Source organism: Hakea prostrata, chromosome 2 (assembly GCF_041222555.1).
Source record: "Hakea prostrata isolate BN-2017 chromosome 2, UWA_Hpros_2, whole genome shotgun sequence".
Classification (NCBI taxonomy): domain Eukaryota; kingdom Viridiplantae; phylum Streptophyta; class Magnoliopsida; order Proteales; family Proteaceae; genus Hakea; species Hakea prostrata.
In genome coordinates, this window is record NC_142601.1 from 43,379,970 (window position 1) to 43,392,389 (window position 12,420).

The 12,420-nt window shown below is 39.1% G+C and overlaps 1 protein-coding gene across 1 annotated transcript; it reads left to right on the forward strand.

The window, feature by feature from the left end:
• Positions 1 to 1,430: 1,430 nt before the first annotated feature.
• Positions 1,431 to 9,328, forward strand: LOC149024405 (elongation factor 2-like). The gene is given in 5 exon segments (XM_089143469.1): positions 1,431 to 1,572; positions 2,937 to 3,046; positions 3,146 to 3,423; positions 8,201 to 8,556; positions 8,559 to 9,328. Coding segments are annotated over 5 exon segments (1,641 nt in total). The 3' UTR covers positions 9,314 to 9,328.
• The last annotated feature ends 3,092 nt before the right edge of the window (positions 9,329 to 12,420 follow it).

The following is a 12,420-nucleotide window of genomic DNA, read 5'->3' on the forward strand; positions in this document are numbered from 1 at the left end:
ATCCAAAATAGAAGGTTTTCTCGGATTTCAGATCTTGTTGGTCGATTGGTTGGTCTATTGGCCCAATTGACCAACCAGTCAACTAAGCTGGTCAGCAAGGCCCAGATAGGGAAATGGAGGCCCAACTCAAGTCCAAACCTCATGGGCTTCTCCCAATACAACATACAACCTTCCTAGCACATAGGGGCACCTTCAAACCATGCCCAAATGGGTCTTAGGTCCATCAACTAAGCTCCTAATCATAAAGGTGCAATTTCTTACCAAACACTGACAATGCTTCCAAGTATGGAGCACCATCAACAAACTCTATGGGTTTCGGGTCAAATACCATGTCTTCTACTGAGAGGGCCCAAAGAGACCACTTCCTTCACTTTGGGATATTGGATCAACCCTAAGGGAAAGGTCTAACATGACTTCCTAAGACTTTCAAGGATAGCAACACTTATATCAAGGTCCAACTTCAAGGTCAACCATTAAACAAACCTTTCTTCACCCAAAACATATAGGGTGTCTTGGCTAGGGTTGGGCTGGATTTCACAAAGGGTATCCATACTGGGTGTCAATTGCTTGGGATATCAGAGGGCTATGGTATGGGACACTGCCCATTGATGCTCCCAACACTATCATGATTATTGGATGACATACTTAGGGAGTCTAGATTGCATGGCTAGGTACCCATACATGCTACTACCCTTTCGGTAAGGGAATTGAAGCTGAATGACCCGTGATAAATAATGACGTGACTCTATTTCATCCTATAGTGGTAACCAGTCTGTGCGGAGATTCAGTGATCCACTGTTGATCATGCATTAGTAGGGTTGCATATGTTAGGGTTTGGGCTCATGGACATCCAAGGAGCGGCTGGGAGTTGTGAGGGGTCATGAGAGCATCCGCCCCAACTATATGTAGATGACCATAGGGTTAGGGAATGGAGTCCAACAACAGTAGCCAATTCGTGAGGGTTCTCATTCCTAGGTAGGGAAGGATGCTGAACCAAGTTGGTTGGTGCCATAGGGGAAGTATCTGGTCTATATGCAGTATGTCACTGTATGACCTTGCATTAGATTAGAAACCCCCGCATGTGCCAATACTCATGCCAATGGTCGGGGGGAGAGAGTGTGGACCTAAACCCGAGCCATGGATGATTGATGAGAACTAAATCCCTTGCTCGGGATCCCAATAGAGGTAACCAGTCCATGAGGGATTAGAGTGACTAGACCTACCCAAAGGAGGGTTGATGTTATATCTTAAAGCATGTACACCATTAGAGACTTGCATAGTTAGATTTATAGCTGCATCCATATATTTGCATATCATCTTTATATATATGCTTACCTTGATACACTGTCGATATGTATATGAGATATGTTTTCTTTACTAAGTTCATTAGAACTCATTCCTTTCTTTGTATGTTAAATTATGTTGTACAGATGGGTATACCGGACTTGGAGAAGTTCCGTATGATTGGGGAAACTCCTTTGAAGAAGATGTGGCGGCATCAGTGGGTGACGGAGATGTATGTCATGAAGCCTCTTGCGGATGCATGGAGAGCGCTTATAGCACCCATTGGCGGTAGAAGGATATAAGCACCCATTGGCGGTAGAAGGAGACAAATCACTTGACATTTTGATAAGTCTTTGGAGCAAAGTTGGATAGCTCCCTACATTGCTATATTTGAAGAAATGACTTCAGACCTCGAGGGATCTAAAAGAATTAAACCAAACTAGTTTTATGTGTTTTTGCTTCTGCTAAACTTGATAAAATTTGGAACATGGTTACTTTATTTCTATTCCTTGATTCATTCTTTTGGAGCATTTGGACTCTTGTAATCTTTTTATTTAATTAATTAAACTTACTCTTGCTCTTGATTATTATTAATTGCATTTATTATTATTGATGATAAAACCGTGGATCCTGTGACCGATCGCACCCACGGGTTATCGGGTGGGACCGATATTGGCGGGTGGGGTGTGACAATACTCCCCTTCCCTCCATTCATAGCTGACACGCGGATCACTTCCATTTATTTGTTTATTTATTTATTGTTTGCATATTTTATTCCTGCCTTTTATTTATGCATTTTTTTATTAGATGATAAATGGTTAGTATATATCTATTTTATTTTATTCTCAATTTCATCGCATTAGATGTATGTGTTAGGACCACTTATTTAAATTTGCTAATTTAGTTTATTTAATTAATTAAAAAGTTTGAATCATTGCACTCTTGCTTTACCATTAAGATGCTAAATTCTAAAGTGGCATATCTCCCTGAGATCGACCCATTAGCTACGCGATACCGTGCACTTGTGGTTACTTTTGTTTCTATAATGACTATTAGGGTTGTTTGTGTCCGTTCTAATTGTTCTGGAGCAAGTCACCGTGTTCTCTAAAGTGACCTAGAATTGGTTTTCTCTAGTGGGCAGCCTTGGTGTGTTTTGGAAGATTTTAATGCAATTCTCCTCTAATCAGAAAGGAGGGGTCCTGGTCGGTTCAGTGCTGCCTTGGCGGCGGAATTTTAGAGTTGGGTGGATCAGTTTGAATTGGAGGCTTTGCCATCCTTTGGGAGGAGGTTTACTTGGTCCACTAATTGGAGGAGAGGGCATCTGGCTAATGTGTTAGATAGAAGTCTTTGCAATGAATTATGGTTGGATCTATTAGGTGACTATCACCAAGAGCTGTTGTAGGAAGTTGCTTCTTATCATTCTCCAATTTTAGTGAGTTGTGACTTGTGAGGAGGGCGAGAGGCCCTTCAACATTCCATTTTAGTTTCTTAATTTTTGGGTTGGTCACTAATATTTTCTTCCATTTGTTAGTACATTATGGAGTTTACATCTAGGGGAAGATCCTTTTCTTAGTTTTTGCAGGAAATTAAGATTTCTTGGGGGCCATTGAAGGAGTGGTCCAAAGTGACATTCTAAAACTTGAATGTGGAAGTGGAGGAGGAAAAGAAAAAGCTTGCTGTTGATCAAGATGAAATTGGGCAGAATGGTATGACTGATGTTTTGTTTGCCAGGGGAGCGGATGTTAAAATAGAGCTTCTCAAGGTGTCTAACTAGCATGAGAAATTATGGAGGAAGAAAGCTCATGTTTGCTAGATTTTTGAAGGTGATAGGCATACTAAGTTTTTTCACCTGAGTGTGAAGATTTGGAGAGCTAAAACAAAAATTCATTCTTTGAGAAAGGACGACAATGCTCTTGTCTCAGATCAGTTACCTCTAGCTAAATGTGTGTCTTCGCTTTATGAAAACTTTCATAAGACTGTGGTGGGTGTGGATTATCCAGAATTATTAGATGTTATCCCATGCTTTTCGATTTACGAGGATAGATTGTTGTTTGATTCTCTCCCTTCTAAGGAAGAAGTGAAGAAGGCAGTGGGGGATTTGGATACTGAGAATTCTCCTAGTCCTGATGGTTTTTCAAGGTTGTTCTTTAAGAGTTATTGGGACATTATTTGGGATGATTGTTTCTTGGTTGTGATATTCATTTTTTTTTTACATCTGGTTGCCTCCAAAAGGGGTAAATAATAGCTTTATAACACCGATTTTTTCCATAGATGGAGGGGGCAAGATCTTTGGATAAGTTTCTCCCTATTTGTATGGAAAGATTTATATGCAAACTTATCACTAAAATTATGGCCTCTTAACTCTAAACATTACTACCCAAATTAATTTATGAAGAACATGGTGCATTTCAGAAAGGGAAAGTGATTTCAAAAAATATTTGAGCTTATGAATTGGTATAATTGTTAAATTTTTATGTTAGAGGAGGTGGGATGGGCCTAAAAATTGATATGTAGAAGGCCTATGACACTATTTCTTGGGATTTCTTGTTTGTCATCTTGGAAAAAATTGGGTTTTTTATGCGATGGATTGGGTGGATCAAAGAGATTTTTGTGTCAACCAAGATATCAATACTCTTGAATGGTGGTCTTGTGGTTTTCTTTAGTGTGGAGAGGGGATTGTGATAGGATATCCCATCTCTCCTATGTTGTTTATTTTAGTGGAAGAAGTGCTTTGTAGGAATTTGAAGGACATCGTGATGAGAGGACACTTGAAAGCTCTGCCAGGGCCTAGGGGGTGATTGTCCCTTCCTTTTATTATTTTTTGACGGCATTTTTATTTTTTGAAATGCATCCCTAAAGTATGGTAACAATTTGAAGACTTTCCTTGGAAAGTAACAACTTTTTGTAGGCCAACATATTAACTTGGAGAAAAGCGAAGTTTTCTTTGGGAATTTGGCTCCAAGTAGAAAGACGTGTCTGAAGGAGGTGTTGCAAATAGAGGTGGTTCCTTGCCAACAAGATATTTGGGAGTGGAGTTTTGTATAGGGAACGTGACGAGGGATAGATTCTTACTATCATGGACCGTATCAAAGCTCGTCTACAAGGTTGGAAAGGTTGTTTACTGTCTCTGGAAGCAAGGGTGGAGGTGGTGAAGTCATTATCTCCATTATGTCAATCCATACTTTCTTTGTGTATTGGTGGTTGTCCTCAGTAATTTCTCAAGTGAAGAAGTGAATGTGAAACTTTGTATGGTCAGGGAAAATTGATCAATGCAAATTGGTGACAATCAAATTGTTGCATCTTTGTCACCCAAAAGAAGAAAAAGGCCTTGGTTTGAGGAGATTGAGGGATGTTAATTTGGCTTGCCTGTGCAGATTGGCTTGGAAGGTGAAACATGACTTCTCACTACAAGAAAACGGGTCTATGGCGGCACTTTGGGTAAGAATACAGTGGCGTTTTATGAAATCGCCGTTGTATGTTAACTTATAGCGGCGTTCGCTAAAAAATGCCACTGTATGCTATTTATCACGGCGTTTCTACAAAATGCCGTTCTACATAGCTCTGTAACGGCGTTTTTCACAAAACGCCGTTGTACATAGCTTTGTAACGGCGCTTTTCACAAAACGCCGTTGTACATAGCTTTGTAACGGCGCTTTTCACAAAACGCCGTTGTACATAGCTTTGTAACGACGCTTTTCACAAAACGCCGTCATATGTTCCCTACAACCATGGAACTATATTTCGACGAAGGGGGCGAAACGGCGAAACGAAACCAGGGGGCAAAACGATATTTACACAAGATTAATGAGCAATCTTACCAACTATATTCTAGCGATTTAATCCTCAAAAGTCAACATGCCAAATGTGGTTAGGGAAGAATATATAATGAAATAATTTATGGAAACAATTTAAATTATGAATGAATTTTGTAATAGAATCTTCAGAGTGAATGGATAATCATTCCAATTATGTCCGAATGATGTAGGCCTCAAAAGATAATATGTTAAATATGACTAGATAGGAGAATTTAAATGAAATAATTTATAGGAAATAATTTAAATTTATCACATATTTATATTAAATTAGGATATGCATCAAATATACCAAAATTATTGAACAAAAATACTCAAAATGGGGGGCGAAATTTTCCAAATGGGGCCGACTCGGGGATATTTCGTTCCCTGCCTACAACTATGAAAAATGATTTAAAACTTCATTATATTAAACTTTTTAACAGCGTTTTAGAGAAACGCCGTCGTATATGTAGCCTTATAACGGCATTTGTCAAAAACCGCCGTCATATGTCCATGATGCCTTTGGACGGATATAATAAATGGGTTTAGAATGGCGTTTCGTAGAAACGCCGTTGTAAAGTGGTTAATATTTAACTTTCTCACGGCGTTTCCTGGAAACGCCGTCGTATGATTAGGTCTTACGGCGTTTCCATGAAACGCCGTGGTTGCCTAATACCTCCCGCCCGCGCCCATTTTTCACTTGTGGAGAAGACGAGCAGTCGAATATGAAAAACCACTCGCTCGCTCTCTCTCTCTCTCTCGCTCGCTCTCTCCCTTTGTTCTCTGCATTGCTCGCTCATTCGAGAGATCGAACTCGAGTTGCAGCTTTCGTAAGCCTGATTCTAACCTCACGGCTGCTTCTCGAATCACTCACTCCTGCAAGCATTTCGAGAGATCGAGCTTTCGAATAGGAGCTTTCGTCAGAGCTTTCAGCTGCTGAATCTCAGGTAAGGAGCTTTGTTCGGAGATTTCGTTAGGTCTGAGACTCCCTCCTCCTGCGTCTAGTAGATCATATTGAGTTGATTTGGAAATTTATGTTTGTTAGAAATTTAGAATCTCACACCCATATTTTCTGTTTCTGTTTTTGAAGTCTCTACTATCTCTGTTTTGTCTTCATAAGATCGTAATCACTAAGTGTGCACTATAAGTCATGATAAAGATGAGATTTCATTTCTCGTTGCTGTTTTTGATCTTTCGACCAAAAGTAGCTGATGAAGTTTCAATACCGATAAATCTCAAGCCCGATCAGATTTCATTTCTCATTTCTGTTTTTGAAGTCATACTTGTATTGATGAATGATTACTGTGATAAATATGTGTTTGCAGTTATTGAAATGAAACTGAGACAGAAGCCGATATTGAATTTTTCAAAATGTGACTTACAGTTGCAGATATTGAAATGAAATTTAGCTATGGTGTTTATGTTTTAGGTGCTCTGGATATATTTATTTGTCTTACATCTACTCTGTTCTTCCATGGATAACTCCAATGATATATTTATTTGTCTCCATTCATTTGTTCATTTTTTGTTTCTCCTACTATCGCATTTCAGTTTTGCTCAGTATGGAAACCTTGACCTAATGTCTCATAAATCTTGTTGCTCTTTTTGATATTTTCTGTTTCTGTTTTTGAAGTCATACTACATCTCTTTGGATTTTCTGTTCCTGATCTAGCCTATCTCTTGACAATGAAAATGCAAGGATCGTTAGTGTGATAATCATGTTTTTAGGCTCCCTGGGATGTTTTTCTCTACTCCACAACTTAGCTTTGCTTTGCAAGTCTTCTAGGTTGAACTTTCAGCACAAAAATAAACTTAATTTGGAAGTGGTTTTAGTGTCTAAACTTTCACAAGTACAACAGTGCTATTTCACGATTTTCTGAATTTATGATTTTTGTGTAAGTTCCTATCAACTTCTACTATATTCCTGTATAAATCTGAACATTAGATTAAGATCAGATTTCTGTTATCTATTTTAAAAGTTCTTTTAATTCCATATGGTTCTCCCTATGGTTTAAAAGAACCTTAGACATGACTTTCACAGTCTAAGGTTCCTTTAATTCCATATGTTTTTTCTGTTGGAGCATTGCCTTTCTTTGGATATACTACTAGTAGTCTCAAATTCTGGTGCCTTATTATCATTTCCCTTGTGATGGTAATCTCTCATTTGTGTTTTTCTGTTGTTCTGTTTCACTGCTCTGGTTTTCCACTTCATTAGCTCTTATTGAGCTGAAAATTGGAATTTGATTAGGGACCTTTTGGGAATACATGTCCTCAACATAGCAGAACTAGAATAAAATGTTGTGATGGTAATCTCTCATTTGTGTTTTTCTGTTATTAACTTTCTGCACTATAATCATTTCTGGCTGTCTCACTAATTTCATTTATTGCATCTGATGTGCTAGTTAAGATGAGGTTATCCAGTAATGGTAAACTATTAATGCTTGATTAGTTGGCACAGTTAGATCCTGATTTCAACTGGTCAGAAACCAAGATATGCTGTTTAAAGGTGCTCTAAGTAAGAATATTTCATTATACATAAGAACATCTTATGACATTTTTTTTTTGGGGCAATGTTTTGCCATATTAAGATTTATGAAATTTTCAGATTTGAGAAAATCCCCAGCATTTAAAAGCTGAGAATTGTAGCCATTGCCATGATCCAGTTTTTTGTTCCTGAATTGGCTGGTTGATTTTTCAAAACTTTTTTCAATGCCATATTTTAACCATTTTTATTGGAATCAAACAGTGGTATATGCTTATTTATAAGCAGTATGTTGAGTGATTAAAGTAAGAAATATATAACATTTGGTTAATTGATATTTGGCATAAAAAGTGTCTCCGTTTTGATCCAGGTTTCCTCCAGATTCAATGAGGATAATGGAATATGTGTAGAGGTTTTAGGTTGAAATTTGCAAAACGTGGACTCTTTTGGTCAAAGCTAGTCAAGTTGAGTCAAAACAGGGGATACTTTAAATTGCAAGTTACCGCATATGAGATTTAGTTCCAAGTGTATAATACAGAATTGATTGCATATATATAGTGTTACTAACTTCTAACTGTAAATATTATTTAAGTCCATGTCTCCAAGATGCAATCTGCAAATGTTTAACTGTAAACTGCAGGAGATGTTTCCTGGAGCTCCAGGTGGATGGAGAAGAGGCTTATCAGACCTTTCAGAGGGTCATTGAGAATGCTAATGTGATTATGGCCACCTATGAGGATCCACTTCTTGGGGATGTTCAGGTTTACCCAGAGAAAGGAACAGTTGCCTTTTCTGCAGGTCTGCATGGTTGGGCTTTTACTTTGACCAATTTTGCCAAAATGTATGCATCCAAATTTGGTGTAGATGAGTCAAAGATGATGGAGAGGCTCTGGGGTGAGAATTATTTTGACCCTGCTACCAAGAAATGGACCAGCAAGAACACTGGTTCACCAACCTGCAAGAGGGGGTTTGTTCAGTTCTGTTATGAACCCATCTCAATACTTGCATGAATGATCAAAAAGACTAGCTGTGGCCTATGTTGCAGAAGCTTGGTGTGACAATGAAGTCTGATGAGAAAGACTTGGCTGGGAAGCCTTTAATGAAGCGTGTTATGCAAACATGGCTCCCTGCTAGCACTGCTCTACTTGAAATGATGATCTTTCACCTTCCATCTCCTTCCAAGGCCCAGAGGTATCGTGTTGAGAACTTGTACGAGGGTCCTATGGATGATGTCTCTGCTAATGCTATTAGGAACTGTGATCCTGAAGGACCTCTTATGCTGTATGTGTCCAAGATGATTCCAGCCTCTGACAAAGGTAGGTTCTTTGCTTTTGGTCGTGTCTTTGATGGCAAGGTCTCTACAGGTTTGAAGGTTAGAATCATGGGACCAAACTTTGTACCTGGCCAGAAGAAGGACTTGTATGTTAAGAGTGTCCAGAGGACTGTCATCTGGATGGGAAAGAAGCAGGAATCAGTTGAGGATGTTCCTTGTGGTAATACAGTTGCTCTTGTTGGTCTTGACCAGTTCATCACCAAGAATGCTACCCTGACAAATGAGAAGGAAGTTGATGCTCATCCAATTCGTGCTATGAAGTTCTCCGTCTCACCTGTTGTGCGTGTGGCTGTACAATGCAAGGTTGCTTCAGATCTTCCAAAACTTGTTGAAGGTCTTAAACGTCTGGCCAAATCAGATCCTATGTTTTTGAAGATTGCACAGATGAATAAGAGAGGTGTATCAATGAGAATTGAATAAGAACCTGAGGGGAAAACATGCCAAAGTCTCTTTTGGTCTGAGCAAAGTTGCTGCCACTTGAAGCTTCAATATAGGTTCCAAGGGTAGTAATGCCAACAACCTGAATCAGAGAGATTTCAACAGGATTTGGGGAAGGAATGAAGATGGCATTCATGGGATTATCTGCCATTCCTTGCCCCACTAGGGGCTGGTCCAATGTCACCTTGATGTAGTTCTTCCTAGGCCACTTAAACTGTCAAGGGATCTAACCTAATGGACTTCATTTACATTTGTAAAATTGAATTTGGATTGATGGAATTGGATTTTCATTTGTAAAATTGGATTTGGATTGATGGAATTGAATATTCATTTGTAAAATTGAATTTGGCTTTTTGGAACGATTTTTTTTTTAAATTTAAAAAACCTATCCCGGCGTTTTACAAAATGCCGGCATAATTAATGTATCACGGCAACACTTTAAACGACGTTTATAAGAAACGCCGCAATAGAACTATTAACGGCGTTTATAAGAAACGCCGCAACAAGAACTTATCACGGCGTTTCAACGCCGCAACAAGAACTTTTCACGACGTTTCCTAGAAACGCCGCATCAAGAACTTTTAACGGCGTTTCCTATAAATGCCGCAACAAGTACTTTTGATGGCGTTTCTAGGAAACGCTGTTAAAAGTGCCGTCGTAAGTGACCATCACCGTCACTTCTATTTAGTGCCGCTATAACAATACGGCACTGCTTTTGCCGGCATTTTTTGCAGCTTTTTTGAAATGCCGGGAAAGGTTTACAACGGCACTTTTAGACTTACGGAGGCGTTTTGAAAACGCTGCCGTAGGCCCTTTTTCTTGTAGTGTCTCATTGCTGGGATCTTTTTTGAGATTCAGATTCATGTTTAAGGATGGTTCACTGAAAAGAGGTAATGTGTGTTCCTCTATTCTTCTTGGTCTTAGAAGGGTATGGGGGATTATTAATGCTCAAGAGCAGTGGACTATAGGCAATGTTGAGTGTCTTAACTTCTGGACAGATAGGTGCTTGTGGCCATTCTCTATTGTGGAGAGTACTCAGTTGGGGGTGAGTACTTTTCTGGATTTTTCAGCATAGAGTGGCAGATTTTATGTGTGAAGGAGAGTGGATGTTTCCACCTTCTTGATCTACCACTCTAAGGTACCTTTTAGAGGCAACTCAGTTTATTGTTTTGGGTGGATCAAATGGAAGAGATATTTGCCATTGAAGGCTGGAAACAAATGAAGTTTTTTTTTTTTTATAAAATCGGCTTGGAATTGTGTTCGAAGTAAGTAAGGAAGGGTGGATTGGCACAAGTTTGTTTGGAGTATGTACCTTCTGCCTAGGCAGTGTGTATTTGGGTGGAAAATTATGTTGGGAAGGCTCCCTACTAACTCATTTGTTCAGAGGTGTGATATTGCGATGGCCTCCAAATGTGACCTTTATGGAAGGGCTGTAGAAAGCATAGATCATGTTTTCGCTCAGTGTGGGTTCATTGATGAACTTTGGAGTGGGTTTAGTCAACTTTCTCTGTCAGGTGGACCTTAAACAGTCCTTAGATGATGTGTGGGAATCATGGAGAAGGAAAGAGTCGCATTACAGCCCTTGAAGGTGTGTGGATAAAAGGCTTTGTCCTCATTCCTTACTATAATTGGCTAGGGCATAATGCCAAGATATATGATATAAGAGGGCATGGGGTGGAATGGGTGTTTAAGGTTGTATAAAGGGAGGTACAAGAAGTGACTTATCAGGTTGAGGAGGCCCTAAATGCTAATGATGCTCAAGTGAAATGCCTGGCTTTGATGGTGTAGCTGAAAACAGTTAACGTGCCTAGGGAGATGGTATGGAGAACCCCATCAGCGGGGTGGTTCAAATTAAACATTGATGGGTTAGCTCTAGGAAACCCAAGACATGCAGGGGTGGGAGGGCTGGTTCGTGATTTTGAGGCAAGGGTAAGATCCTCCTTTTGGTGGTACTTAGGTACTAAAACTAGTTTACAAGGTGAGTTTATTGGGCTTATGAGAGGCTACTTGCGGCCTTTGACTTAGGTATGGGAAAACTTTGAATAGAGACGGACTCCTTGGTGGTTGTGGTGGCTATGAAATCTCTTCGTCTCCCATAGTTTGTGTTGTGGCAATGGTATGGTGTGAAGGATTTTTGAAGCACATTGATTACAAAATTTCACATAGTTTCCGTGAAGTGAATCCAATTGTAGACTTTTTGGTGAAATCTATAGCCAAGGATTAAACGTCTACCCCAATAGGGGTGTGGCTTGACCATATCTAGAGAGAGTTGGAATGGGATGCCATTCAACTCCCAAGCTTCAGGTTTAGTTGATGATGTTCCACGTTGATCTTTTTTCTTGCTTTATTGCAAATAAAGGAACTAGTGAAATTGAGTGTATTTGGGGCAGCTATTGTTGTAGGGTTGGATGTGTGGTTCCTAAGTGTGTGTACTTCCTTTTATAATTATTAATAAAGACTTACCCTTTTATTTAAAAAAAGAAAATTGGAACAAGGTTTTGGGTCTGAACAAGGATAAAATTATACTTAGATGGGAATTAATATTTTAGGTTCTCCTATAAATAGTTTTTGTGGGATAACTTAGGTTATAGGGCAAGCAAAGGGTAGCACTTTGTGAGGTGTGAAAATGGTGAGGTTTTCAGGAAATAGTGGAATTTTTTTTCTTCTCTAGTAGATGTAGGCAATTTTGCCGAACCACGTTAAACTCTTCACGTGTGTTTTGCTTTTGATCTTCATCATGGTTGTGCATCCATTCCCAAGAATTTCAACATTTACTCTAGAAGAAAAACCCAAAAACTAAAAACGCTAGCCTTGGTTTGCCTAGGATTTTGGCATTTATCCTCTTCAATTTTGGTTTATTCCTTTGCTTTGCTTTGTGCCTTTTGGCTTTGTTAGTCCTTGCCTATGCTTCTTGTATCTTCTCCACCCTTTTCTCCCTTTTGGTTAATGAATTGTTTTATCCATCCAAAAAAAAAAAGAAAAAGGAACCCGAAAACAACAACTTTGATGTCACCGCATAGTTGCTAGGGCTAGGTGGAGCCCATAACACTTAAATCACTTTTTTTGAAACATGAGCTTTTATATATATA